Genomic DNA, 14,620 nt, shown 5'->3' on the forward strand with positions numbered 1-14,620 from the left:
CAACTCCATTGATAATAGGGCTTGTCTTTATGTGATAGCATAATGGACAATGCTATCTATCTAGGCTATTTCTTTGTTCCTGGTGAATGACCCTGGACTAACATACCCCTGTGCAAAATATACACTCAAAGAAATACAAACTGGGTTGCAAAAAAATGTGGGCTACTCTTGTTCTCTGAGGCATTGGAAATTGAATGGAAAGTGGAATGGATTTCAAATGAGTAATCCTAGGCCCAAATTATGGTTTTTCTGCTTTTTGCTGGTGTGACTCTGGACTATAAAATGAAGGACTTGGTTTAGTTATCTTCTAAAGTCCTTTGCAGCATTGTGATGATATTTCTAGGTTGATTCCTTTCTAAAGGCCATAGTGTGTAGTCAGTCATTGGAAATGGTGTAACACTTTCCTATTTTTGATCCATTTGATTCTTTCTCCTGATAGTAAACTCTGACACTTTAAAGATATGATCCTGGATCAAAGATGGGACAGGAATAGTCAGTAAGGGGATTCCTGGAAAGGGAAAGCTGAATGATAAGTTAGAACTAGAAGGGACTTTAGCATTTAGCTTTATTTTGTAGATGAGAAAATGGAAGCTTAGAAAGGAAAAGTGACAGATTCAGTCAGGGTCACCCAAAACCCTATGTACCAGAGTCAGGATTTGAATCTAATTTCTGATTCTGTGGACTTTGTTTTATGCCATTATGCCTCCTGAGAACCACCATTTTTTTTTCTTGGTACTTCTCTTTGGGGTGTCTTGGGATTTGCTGCTATCAAGAACTGTTGGGAGATAGAAATAAACAACTTCGTAGTTGCTTATTTCTATTTCCCTAGGATCCAGCAGTTATCATCATAAAGGGATGCAAGGTCACTTTTAGACAGAATTATCAAATTTTATTTAAAGTTTCTCTGTAATGTCCTTTTATTCTGACTTTCCAATGCCTGGCTAGAATAAATTTATGAAAGCACCAAGAAAGTATTCAGAGGATACCTTGGCCAATTCCATCATCTCACACTTGAGGTAACTAAGCTTTAGACAAGTGAGAACTTGGCCCAAGTCATAACAGAGTGAGAAGGAACAGAATTAGGATTCAGACTCTGAACCCCATCACTCTTTCCAATACAATGTCTAATTACTTCATGTTGCTGAATAGTTGTGTAAGACTCTCCAAGGTGGCAATAGTTTTTTAGCTTATGCATTTCCAACCTCAAGAGATATCATGAAGCAGCAGAAAAGACATTGAAATTCAGAAGATCTAAGTTCAAATCCCCACTGACTACTAGTGTGACCATAGGAAAGTCATTTCTGGGCCTCAGTTACCTCCTGTACAGAATGAAAAGTTTGGACCAAGTTATCTCTGTTACTTCAGTTCCAAATCCTGTGATCTTATAATAGTACTTCTTTTCAGTCACTTTCTACCCTCCATCTCCATTATTTTTTTTATCCAATTTTCTCATGGGCCCTGCTTTAAACTAGACTGCCATAACTATTTAAATTAGTGCTTGAAAAATTATCTTTATATGAAGGACTCTGTTTTTAAATTTAAGATTCAGATTCTCCCAGTTATTAAGGAAATAAAAGGGGAAGAATGGGAAAAAGGAGGAAAGGTATTTGTTTTCTTATTTATAAGACTTTTTAATCATGTTGATAATAGGACTCAGAAATGGAAAGTTATTTAAAAAGTACAGTTTTGGCATGAAATTTGGTAGTAGAATGAAACAGCCTCTAAATACCATTCTGTAGACTTGGGTCATTATTTAAACCCCCAGCTTCAATATCCTTTGTAACCATGATTTAAATGAAAATATCAGGATAAAACAAGCAATATAACTACCAGTATCTTGAATGATTTGATTCATGGTGTGTTTTAGTGCTACTAATATTTAGAAAGCAATATTTTCTCTCTTCAACTTTCTTCTGTTGAGATCCTTTTTTCCCCATTCTTTAAGGAGTAGCATAAACACCACCATAGCATGCTATTTATACTTCTTATATGTACTTGTCTATGTTATTTGTTATTATCATTATTTCTCTATTTCAAAATTCTCTCCCTCTACTAGACTAAGCTTTGTGAGGGCAAGATTTCTGTCATATTTATTTCTCTGCCAATACCTAGCATAGTTGTTTCATTGAACCCAAAGAGTAATCAATTCCAACCTGGACAAAGATTCCTCAGTACTGTATGCTCTTTATGTTAAGTGTTCACTGGATGGAAGGCAGAGTAACCCTCTATAATTCTAATGGGATATTTCACATTCCCATATTAGAAGTGCTATTGGATCCCTGCCGGACATGGTGCCCATCTTCTACCTGCCAGGCTGTTTGCCAACTTCAAGATATGGGGCCACAAACACCACAGTTGGTGCAATGTAAAGCATGCAACATGGAATTTTGTTCTTCTTGCAAAGCCAATTGGCATCCTGGACAGAGCTGCCAAGAAACAATGCCAGTCACCTTCCTCCCAGGAGAAACAAGGTAACCTTTTTTTTTTCAGGCTACTTCTGGCTTACATCAATCACATGAGGCTAGGGCAAGAAAATCATCATCATTTGTGAGATAAACCCTCTACTTTTCAGGATTGCTGTGAAGTTCAAATAAATAGAAGTAAGAGTCTTAATGAAATGTAAAGCTTTGTTTAAAATTGTAAAACATTAACAATAGTAATTCTGATAATAATAAATACTGATGTTTATTGTACCACTAAGCCTAATAGGATAAGGTTCAAATGTCACATGTCCCTATGTAGTTAGGGGTCCTTTAAATCAAAGCCTTTTATAATCAAGTCTATAGGGAAAATTAAATTGATTGTGAAAGTTAGATGAAACTAAGTGAACTTGTGATCACTAAGGAGATAATTAAAAAAAAAAAAACCTATCTGTCCATGAAATCAAATTACCAGGTGAAAGACATCTAGAATACCGAAAGAATTAGTAGAGGGGATTACTAAACTATTATTACAGATCTTTAAAAGGATGGGTCCTAGAAAAGAGAATATATCTAGAAAGAAAAGAAGCTTTATTTTTCAAATTATGAGCAAATAACCTTGACTTTGATTCTTGGCAAATTTCTAGAAGGGAATATTAAAAGGAATAATTTGTGAGCATTAAGAAAAAGATAAATATTCACTACTAAGACACAAAAGGCTTCATTAAGAATAGGCTATACTATTTATATTTCTGATTCTTGAAGGATCTGACAGGGCAAATAGATCAGGATTTAACATAGACATAGCTTACCAGAATGTCAGCAGAGTGTTTGATAATGTCCCAAAATGTCTTTGTGGATAGCATGGAGATATTTGGGATGAATGATAGTCAAGTAGACTTACAACTCTTATTAATACAAAAAGTAGTGATTATTAGCTCATTGTCATCCTGGACACAAGATTCCCCTTGCCAACCTTTGACCTTTTCCTGTTTGATAGCCTTATCAATAACTTAGATGAAAGCAGAGGTCCGCTACACTTATCAATTTTTAGATTTTATGAAGCTAACAATGTTATCTATTGGATGACAGATGTAAAAATCCCTTACCTCATTAGAGAAATGAACCTTATCTATTGAAGTGAAATTTATTAGGGGAAATATGTCATGTCTTGAGTTTGTCTTCAAGGAAGGAAAAGAAGCAACCATTTGTATGAAAAAGAAGTGAAGATTTTAGGGGATTGCTGCTATAGACTTACATGACATTCTGATTTCAGCCATCCTCTAAGCTTAGGATATCCTGACATCTTGGGTTTTTCTCATTCAGAGGTTACTAGGGATGCAGAAGTGTGCCACACCGATGTAGGATCTGTTATCACTCTCTCCTCATCACTCTCCAAATGAGTCTATGGGAGAAAACTAATTTCCAGACCCTCACAGTCTTTGTACTTAAAACACCACAGAGTGTTAACCTGCTCCTAACCCTAGGATCCATTTTCCATTTTTCCACCAATCAAAATTTGCCCTCGGTCACAAAGCAGACCCCCTGGTAATGTATATTCAGACTAACAAACAAACTGCTGAGAAGCCATAGCTAGACATATGCATAAACATTTGCACTTCCTCATAACCTTCAAATGAGATAATTCTTATAAAGTGCTGAACATAGTTCCTGGCCCGAAGTAGGGACTTAATAAATGCTTATCCTCTCCACTACCCACCTTACCTTAATTCATTCACTTATACCATTACTCTGTCAATTCAGTTTTTCCAGCTACAGTATTAATTTTGGCTCCAGATTTAAAAACTGGTATTCAGGTAGGTGAGGTGATTTGCTCAAAGCCATATAGACATAAAGCAGTGAAAAAAGTGTTAATTTCAGATTCTTTAACTCCAGAGCTAGTACACTTGACTATATGATTGTTCTCCTTCCCTAACAGTGCAGGTGACTCATGTCTCTTAATTCTGTCATTCACAGAATCTTGAATCACAAACTCAAAAGAATTTCCTGAGTTTTCTTCAGATTTATGGTGGTGCTATCACCATTTTCTGCATACTTTGTAACAGTTTATTGAATTATTTCTCAGAATCATCCAGGGAATGTAAATTGTGTCTAGTCCCCATGTCAAGGAATGATCACAAAGGAACCAGAGAAAGTGTGGCCATAAAAATAGCACTTCACTTATATAACACTTTAAAATTTGTGAAGATCTTTATTAACATTGTCTTGTTTGAACCTCATAACAATCTTGTGAGATAGGTGCTATTATTTTTCTTATTTTATAGATGAGAAAAGTAGGCAGACATTGATTTAGTGATTTGGGCTCCATACTTGATTATTCCTGACTAAAAAATATTGCATTCTGTCCACTGTACTATCTTAGCTGAGTGACATAACTAATAGCTGTAGGGATCAATCTGTACTGCTTTCTCCACATAGATACTTGGGCATTCCCAGGGGCAGCCAAGAAGGCTAATGTGATCTTAGGCTGCATTTAGGGAAATTTGATTCTGATGGGTACCACTCTGCTCTGTCTTAGTTGTACAACAGCTGGAGCATGGCCCTGAGTTCTTGCTACCATATGTTAGGAGTGAAAGCCATCCTAGTTATAATAAGTTTCTGTATGTCTAGATGTTGTAGCCAGGATGATGACATTTCTTATGAGGGACAGTTGGAGTACCTGATAATATTTAGTCTGAAGAAAAGAAAACTCCAGTTATGGGGAGAGAGGAGAATATAGAAAAGGAAGACATCTGTTTCCAAACAGTCAAAGGGCAAATTTGTTGTCCTTGATCCCAGAGAAATGAATTTAGGGCTGTGGTGTGAATCTGTAGAAGTTAATTTCAACTTGATGTGAAGGAACATTTCCTAATAGACCTATACAAAAGAGTAATGGGCTTCTTCATGCGGTATTGAGTTCTCTCTCTCATGGAAGATCTTTAAGTGGAAGTTGAAGCAAATCTTATGGGTGATATTTTAGAGGGAATTCCAGTACATTGGGTCATATGACTTCAGAAATCTCTTCCAACTGTGCTAGATGCAATTATAATGTAGGATTATTCCCTATATAAAATATTACTTGGATCATCATATAGGATCATAGAACTTGAAGGAACCTTAGAGACCCATCTAACCTGACTTCATTTTATAGATTTAAAAACTGCTATTTAGGTAAGTGAGGTAACTTGTTCTGGGTCATATAAACAATAAAGCAGTAAAGAAAATGATGACCTCATATTCTTTAACCTCAGAACTAGTATGATTTCCACTTGACTGTATAATTTCTCTCCTTCCCTAACAGTTCAGACACCTCATATTTCTATTCATTCTGTCATTCATAAAATCTTGGATCATAGATTCAAGGAACTTCCTAAGATTCCTTCAGATTTATGGTGGTGTCATCCCCATTTTACAGTTATGATTCAGAGACATGAATAATTTGCTTTCATGAGTAGGTCAAAATGGAAACAGGGTAGAAGCCTGAACTCCTTGCTTTTTGTGAAATATTCTTTCATTTCTCCATAATTGCTTCTTATTATGATCTTTCACAAAGACATGTTGACTGATCAACTAGAGAGAATATGAAGATACTTTAATAATAACTTATCCTTGTTTTAACTTTTCCATAGACTTTTTTCACAAGGTAAGTATGGATACTCTCCCCAGGTCTCTACTTTGGAAAACATTGGATAGTGAAGTATTTTGTATGTATGTGTTTGATATTAATATTAAAAAGACATGGTCTTAGAAAGACATAGTCTTTGTTTCTGAGTTCAGATACTGCTTTATAACTCAAGGGATTTTGTACAGATCATTTAACTTCTCTGAGCTTCAGTTTCCCCATCTATAAAAAAAGCAGTTTGGGCTAGATGATTTCTAAGGTTGCTTCCCTCTCTTAATTATAGGTTCCTAAGAACCATATGGTCATATCTTATATGCTTCTAAGGTATTGTTCCATCTTACATAACCAGCCTTGGGGAGATGAACTGCTTCTTGGAAATACAGTGCTTTAAAGAGAAAAAAGAAAATCTGGAATTCATGTTAAAAAATTGTCTTGCTAAAGATGAAGAATGTGAATGGTAAAGAATAAGACTGAGATGCTAATGCGGAGTAAACCTAATAAAGTGTCTCCCACAGCTCATCTTTCAAAATAGACGAGGAAGATGCCCCAATCAAACGCTGCCCAAAGTGCCGAGTGTACATTGAACGGGATGAAGGCTGTGCCCAAATGATGTGCAAAAACTGCAAACACGCATTCTGCTGGTACTGCCTTGAGTCCTTAGATGTGAGTATACCCTGCCCCATCTTGGAACCTGGTTGCCTAGACTTGGGAGTTTCTTGCAATGATATCACAGACAGTTTTTTTATTTTGAGGAAGGAGATTGGTAAGGAAGGGAGGTAACATTTCCTTCATCTGTATCTAATTCTTTTTTTTTTTTTTTTTTGAGGTGGGGGAAGTGGGACAAATTTTTTTCTCTTATTTTGAAAAACAGAATCAAAAATTCCCTAGCCCATTCTTTTCATTGAGTACTTGCTATGTATAAGATATCAGGCCTTCATAAGATACAAACATTTGCCCTCTAGGAGCTGAAATATTCAAAAAATATTTTTATTATCTTTGAAATAGTTATAGAAGTAAGAAAAAGAGATAACACAAGGTAAAGTATGTTTAATGGACAAATGAGGCACTAATTAGTGTTGATGCTTAAAGGAAAGTTGGGGGGAAAGGAGGGAAAAGGGAGGGGGAGAGAGGGAAGAAGGGAGATAGAAAAGAGAGCGCACTGTGGATTACTCTGTTCAGGGAGGGCTTTATGGATAAGGAGAAATTTGGTCCTAGCTCTTTGAAGTATTTATATAAGCAGATGGAATATAAGGTAGGTAGAGGATTCCATTCAAGGCAAATGGAGTATAATGCAGGATCATAGGAATTAGATCCAAAATGACATTAATAATAGTCTAGTACTATTTTCTTAATATACAATGGTAAACTGAGACCAAGAAAGGGGTGACTTATCTAAGCTCACATAGGTAGGGTGAGAACTTTGAAGTGAAACATTAATTTTTCTTTTGGGGGGCAGGGTTGAATAGTTTAGACAGATAAAACTCCATTTATTCAAAGTCAAAAAATTCAGAACTAGAAAGAATCTTAGATGTCATCTGGTTCATTTCTTTCAAATTATACATGAAAAAAATTAATTAAAAGAGGGGAAGCATATGCCTATGGCTACCTTGATCCAATCAGCCAGAATTTGCACTAATCTTCTACAGTGAAAATGATAATCAGAATCATGACTATGCAGCACCATAGATTATTTAAAAATTTCTTAAATTGTTCTATATTCAATATTTAATTAAATGCTTCTTACTATATTCTATTTTAGAAAATTCAATTCAATAAGCACGTATTAAATGCCAGCTAATGTATGGAGTACTATGCTAGACACTGACAGAAAGTTTACATAAGAGATAGGAGGTCTTCTAGACAAGGTACCTTAGGTAAGATACTACTTCATAGTATGTTTAAATGGACAGCAAAATATCACAGTAGATAGAATGCCAATCCTGGAGTCAGAAAGAAGCTATGGAACCCTGTTTTGCCTCAGTTTCCATCTGTAAAAGGAGCCCAAGGAAATAGCAATTTCTAGAATCTTTGCCAAGAAAACCCCAAATGGAGTCATGGAGAGTCAGCCATGATTGAAATGACTTAATAGAAACAAGTATGTTTAGGCCCTACTCTCATAAAATTTACATCCACTTAAAAAAAAATTAGGACCAACATGAAAATAACCTTTAACCTTAGGATTATTATTCTTGAGCCAAGAAGGATTTCAGAAACTATCTAGCCTAACTAACCTTTCTCATGGTTAAAGAATGACTTAAACCAAGATTATCTGACTCCAAAACCTTATTAAATCTAAAGAAGGAAATTATTTCCTGGGAACAGTCATAGAAAGGTTCATAAAGAGAAGTTGATATTTGAACTAGTTTTGAAGGATCTATTATATTGAAATTTAGTGTTTTTTAAGGGAGAGTCAGCTTTCCAACCAAACAATACACATTGAATTCACACCTGTCCCACCTACAGGCTTTGTGACCTGGAAATCCTCTCCTTGCTGTAAGCAGATCTCTTAGTTTGAAGTTGACAGAGAAGGTGCTGACCTGCACTAGGGCAGTTGGGTGATTTGTGAGTTCCCTTCATCAATCAAAGCACAAGTCCAGTTCCTGTGTTCTTAAAGGATAGTTTAGGAATGCAGCAGACATTCTAGGCCTAGAGGACTGCCTGGGTGGAGGCTGAGAGTCAGACTTTTTAATAATTCAGTTCAACAAACATTCATTAAATGCTAAATAAATGCCAGGCATTGTGCAGGGTGCCAGAAAATGAAGACAACATTAAAAAAATTCTCTGCTCTCAAGGAATTTGCATTCTCTTTGGGGTGGGAGATGGGAGATGGGAAGAGATGAATGCTACTAAGTACATAATAAATACAAAGTAATTTAATGGGGGGATAGGGATCAAGAAAGTCATGTCATGATCTACATCTTGTCACTGGACCCAGATGGCTCTCAAGGAGAAAGTGAAGCTGGTGACTTTGTACAGTCCTCCCTCACTTCAATCCAACTCACTTGCATATCATGGCATCCCCTCCCTAATATCATGGTGGTCTTTAAAAACAAAGGACAAACAAGAACAATATAAATGGTAACATTTAAGCTAGGCCTTGAAAAAAATCTAAGGATTCCAAGAGATGGGGATGGGAGCAGAGGGAGTATTTCAGGCCTAAGAGGGATAACCTGTATAAAGACAGTCTGTACAAAAAAGAGATGTTGAATAAATCATTTTGAATGCAATGTTCAAACATTTGTTTAAAAAGAGATTCAAAGACCTTTCAATGACTTTGGTTTAAGTCTGACTTAATGATAGATAAAGATAGGAACAAAACTTACCAAGCTTTTGTGACAGAATATTTTCTATTTAGCATTTTCAACATTCTGTTGAGGAGGTGATACAGAAAGGAAAAGACTATTTTAATTTGGTTGCCATAGAAAACAGATTCTGGAGCAAAAGGATTTAGCTTTTATGTTCAGTTATTAGAGGCACTTGCATCAATTTAATACTAACTCCTAAAATGTGAGGCACTAGGCCACGGATGCTCTTTAAAAGGCATCTGAGAGTTACTCCATTAGGCAGTCGAATTTTTCTTGTCTATAATACAATCATTCAGTGCCTAGAGAGAATGAAAGAGCTTCTTAATAGGTGCATTATATATATATATATATATATATATATATATATATGCATATGTATAATTTTTAATTGAAAAATCATACATAATTTACAATGGTTTTTCTCTGGTAATATTCTTTAGTTCAGCATTCAAGACCTCATAATCTCCACTCCTATCTCCTCCATCTCCTTCATAACTATAAATAAATGAATAAATAGATTTCAACATTTATGTAGCATTTTACAATTTGAAAAGATATATATATATATATGCATACATACACATATATGTATACACATGTATACACATACCACTTAACTAACCACCACATTAAACAATCAGTGAACCTCATGAAATTTTAAATGGTTTATGTCCTGTTCTCTCTTTATGAATTATGTATCTTTGGTCCAATCCATTAACATAGCAATTAGTCACTTCATAAATGAGCTTCTTCCAGATTACACAAGCTTAACAGTGAAAGATTTCAATTCTGAATTTAAGGATACCCAAATGAGCCAAACTTTTTTGGGGAGGTGGAGAGGGAAAGAGTTCCTGCCTCTTTATCCTACCCCCATGCCCATCTATCATTGACTGTCATTAAAGAGAAGAGAACAATTTGAGAGTCAACACATACAGAGTGTCAGCCAACTAAGAATACTGAAACAAAAGACATATAGAGAAAGTTAGCTTGAAGATAGAAGCAGCTTCAAGACATGTGACTCCCTCAAGCCAGAAAAGAATATTGGCTAAAGAAAGGAAGTTTTTATCCTTTGGATGCACATATTCTCTGCTTATATGCTTCACTACCTAAGTTTAATAAAAGCTTATAATCTAAGTTTAAGTCTAGTATTATCCTGGACTCTCTGTTCTTATGGGAGAGAGTACCCTAGGATTTTGTGGGAAAACAATTTATACCAACTATTCCTAAAACTAAATACAAAGTGCACTAAATGGGGGCTCATGAGCAACAATAAGAGAAATCCCAATAATGATTAAGGTTATTTAAAGAATCCTGTCTCTTTGGGGACTGAACCTGTCAATATGAAGAAGCTAAGTTGGAAGAGTGAGCTCAAATGTATATATTATGTAATATAATATATAATATACGTATATTATCTCATTTGATCTTTATAAAAATCCTAGGAGGTAAGGCTGTTATTCTGCCTATTTTACATGAGGCAAGAGGTTTGAGAATCACATAGCTAATAAGTGTCTGAGCCAGTTTTCAAAGTCAAGTCTTCCTGACTCCAAGTCCAGAACTCCATCCATTAGATTCTTAGCTAAGTACCTGGCTTCTTATGTGAACTTTCTGGGCTAGCCAAACTGATAATGGTCCTCTGAAATTTCAGGGTGCCCTATTACACCCTGTTTGATCTACCCAGATTATGTGTTTCTCCCATTTCTACATGCTGAAATCTTACCCATAAGGTCTAGTTCCATGAAATCTTCCTTACTAATAGGCACTACCTTTTAGTTATTTATATACTTGTCTTATCTCCTCTACTAGCTTCAATAGGAGTAAGGCTTTTGTTTTGTTTGAGGCAGAAGTATTGTAAAGAATAGTATAGAAAGGGATTATATTGGAGCTGTTCCCATGTGACTGGGCTCCTTTCACCCAAACAAGCTCTTTGGCATTTTGCTAAAAGACTTTTCTTGCTAGAAGGAAGCTCCTTGGGCAGGGCTCTTATTATCCAATTTTCCCTTACAATAATTGAATAATAGGTTGCATAGAATTTAGAACTTTCTAAAGAGACCTCAGCCATCATCTAATCTGAGTTCTTCGTTTTGCCAATGAATCTGAGGCCCACAAATCTTAAATAATTGGCTGAAAACCATTCAAATAAATAGGGATAGCCAAGTGACACACTAGGCTGAGCTTTGGGCCTGAAGTCACAAAGATCTGAGTTCAAATCCACTTGAGAAGCCTGACTTAACCACACTCAGTATAAATTTTTTTGAGTAATATGAAGAAAGCACTTTCTAAGCTTTTCTGACTGTTCTCTGCTTTGAATCTCTTACTAGCTTAAAGTATTCTCACTCTTGTTAGATTTTTATTTTCCTAGAATACTTTATACAGATTTTTTTCCATACCCCCCCATCATACCCTTTTTGGTATAATATTTATTTTCCCATGTCTATGTATGCCTTGCCCTGTCTCCATGCCATGGAGCTCCTTAGAGGTCACTAATTAGCACAGTAGATACTACATTGAGCTTTGAGGTGGGAAGACCTGAATTCAAATATTGCCTCAGACACTCACTAATCATGTAGGCCAGTTTTTTAACCATTCTCAGACTCAATTTTCTTGCCTGTGAAAGGGGAACATAATAGCACTAAGCATAGAGAATTTTGTTAAAATCACATGTGAAGAAATAGGAAAATTTTTGCACAGATGCTACATATTACTATTATTATCATTTATCATGATGATGATGATAAATATAATTTCTCAGCTTTTTATCTCCCATTATGAACATTACTTTTCAGTTGGTAGATGTTTAATGAATGTGTATTGAATAGAATTTTAAAATTTAAAAGTGCTATAGAAATGATATAATATAATAATAGCTATATTTTCTCCCTGTGGCCCCCATGGTACCTTTCTTGCAGCAAATAGCTTAAAAATACTGGCTAGTGATAATGTTGTCATGTGAATTGTAATTGTTAAAATTTGAAAAATTTTGGATTTTTGATCAGGACTAAAATCAATAGTGTTAAAAATACAAACCTCAAGTAATGAATTTTTAATACAAGTGAAATAAAAAAAAAATAGAAAGAATACAAACAAATTTAAACCCTTGAGATAGCCAGCAAACACAAAGGATTTTATTTTTAGCCTTGACTATCTTGCCGATTGTGACCCTTTTTAACTTGTTCCATTGTTTCTGCTTCTAACTGCCAGCTTACTGAAATTCTCTTTAACACAATGGTAAAGGAAATATGGCATCCTAGACAAATATACCAAGACTCCGGTTAAATCCTGCCATTGTTAGATCCAAAAGTTTCATTAGTTAAACTGTAGTAGGGCATGGGATGAGGTCATAATTGATCTTAATATAGCAAAATACTTTTTACAAAGCCTCTGTCATGAGATAAGGATAGAAAACATGTGCTGGAAGCTTTCATTCATTCAATAAATACTTACTGAGTGATTGATAGATGCACAGTGTCCTATTTAAAATGGAGAAGAGGGGAGAATGAGTAATAAAGCTAATAATATAATAATAATATTAATAGCTAAAATTTACAACATTTTAGACACGGTATTCAATGATTTACAATTTTAATCTCATTTAATCATGACAATTCTGGGAGGTGAGTGCTCTTATTATTCCCATTTTACACATAAGGAAACTGAGGCAAATAACATTAAGCACATTATATAGTGTCATATAGCTAGTAAGTGTTTAAGGCTGTATTTGAACTTAACTCTTTTTTTACTCCAGGCCCTGCATTCAATCGACAGTATCACCCAACTGTCCCCATCAGTTGCTCCTAGCTGGATAAAAACACAAGGAGAAAAAATAATCCCTATACTAAAGGAATTGGCATTCCAAGGAGGGAAAACAGCAGTTATATAAGAAGTAGAGATTATATTAACAATTTATCTCACAGGACTCTTCTTAGTATAAAAAACTAGGAAAACAGTTCATCAAAAAAGACTGGAAAGAATGTAGGAAGTACCATATATCTGAGGTAAAATTGCTAATGAATTGATAAAAAAGTTCTTCAGAATCAGGAATCAGACTTAAGCAAGTCATGAAAAGTTGGTAAAGGTAAGAAAAAAACCCCAATCAGAATAGATCACAGGGCAGAGTAGGGTAAGAAGGGTAAGTGGGGTAAGAAGACTGCTAGTGGTTATGAAGTGTCATGTGATAAAATTCAAACTTGAACCTTCTGCCTTTTTTGCTATACCATTCCAAAAGAAAGATTTTCAAATAATTGTTTTTTTCTCTCTACCAATATTTTGAATGTCCCCCCATTTAAAAAAAAAAATAAATTGAACATGCATGTTTTTTTCTTTAATGGTTAGTCTAAGATTTACTGAGTAGATCACTTTGGGTTGCAAATGGAATCTCTTTACTTTTCAGACATATTCTATTACCTTTTGTGGTTTCTAGTAGGGACAAAATAGTCTTATTACTTGAATTTCCTTTTCTTTATATTTAAAAATCCTTCTCCAATTAGCTTGAAGAATTTGTTGTTTGTTGATGTTAAATTTAACTGCTATGTATATTGGAGTTTGCACTATAAATTTTTGTTTATTCCTGAAGGGGATTTGTGCATTTTTTAGATTGAGGCTTTGTGTTCTATGTTCAGAAATTCTGGGTAATTTTTGTATATTATTTCTTACATTATGATGTTTCTTGGTTTTGAAATGTCATGTTCTTCTGGGAGACTCACAATCTTGAGGTTGTCTCCTAATATTGTATCTTTGAAATAAATGTTTTTCTTATACAGAAATTATATTTTCTTTAAGTGTTATTACTTGCTTCTATTCTTCCACATTGTCCTTTACTTCCTTGTATTTGTATTTCCACTCAGTTGTCCTCTGTTTTGTTTCTTGCCACAGTAGATTCAAGTTTTTTTGTTCTGTCCATTCTTTTCAATGTGCAGGCCACGAATCTTGCTTTCAAAATTCTTATTCTCTTTTAAACCATTCAGAAATATCTTGCTGTGTTTCATACTATCTTTGCAACCCATCGGGTTTTCTGCCTTATCAGGCATTGATTCATTTTCCTTTATGCTTTTTTTCTTTGATCAGGAACTCATTTCTTTCTTTTATTATCTTCTCTGTGTGCTTTATACTCGAGGTCTTTAAGTGATTTTTTTCCTTCCTAAGAGCTTTGGTAATTTCAGCCATTTTCTTTATTATTATTAGTTTTTTTCTTTCTAACTCTTTCCCCTTAAATAATAGCTTTACTTCTGGAGTGGATCTCAAAATTGTCTCAATTTTCTCTTAATTGGCAATTT

The 14,620-nt window shown here is 34.8% G+C and overlaps 1 protein-coding gene across 6 annotated transcripts in view; it reads left to right on the plus strand.

Moving 5' to 3' along the window:
- RNF144A (ring finger protein 144A) overlaps positions 1 to 14,620 on the plus strand; it is a 141,361-nt gene that overhangs the window by 109,737 nt on the left and 17,004 nt on the right. For 5 of the 6 annotated variants that reach the window (XM_051976073.1, XM_051976071.1, XM_051976074.1 and 2 more), the window contains 2 exons: positions 2,264 to 2,471; positions 6,546 to 6,705. In XM_051976073.1, coding sequence (XP_051832033.1) covers positions 2,264 to 2,471; positions 6,546 to 6,705 — 368 coding nt within the window. The remainder of the gene's footprint in view (positions 1 to 2,263; positions 2,472 to 6,545; positions 6,706 to 14,620) is intronic. The other variant, XM_051976070.1, reaches the window with a different exon arrangement.

Source organism: Antechinus flavipes, chromosome 2, assembly GCF_016432865.1.
Source record: "Antechinus flavipes isolate AdamAnt ecotype Samford, QLD, Australia chromosome 2, AdamAnt_v2, whole genome shotgun sequence".
NCBI lineage: Eukaryota > Metazoa > Chordata > Mammalia > Dasyuromorphia > Dasyuridae > Antechinus > Antechinus flavipes.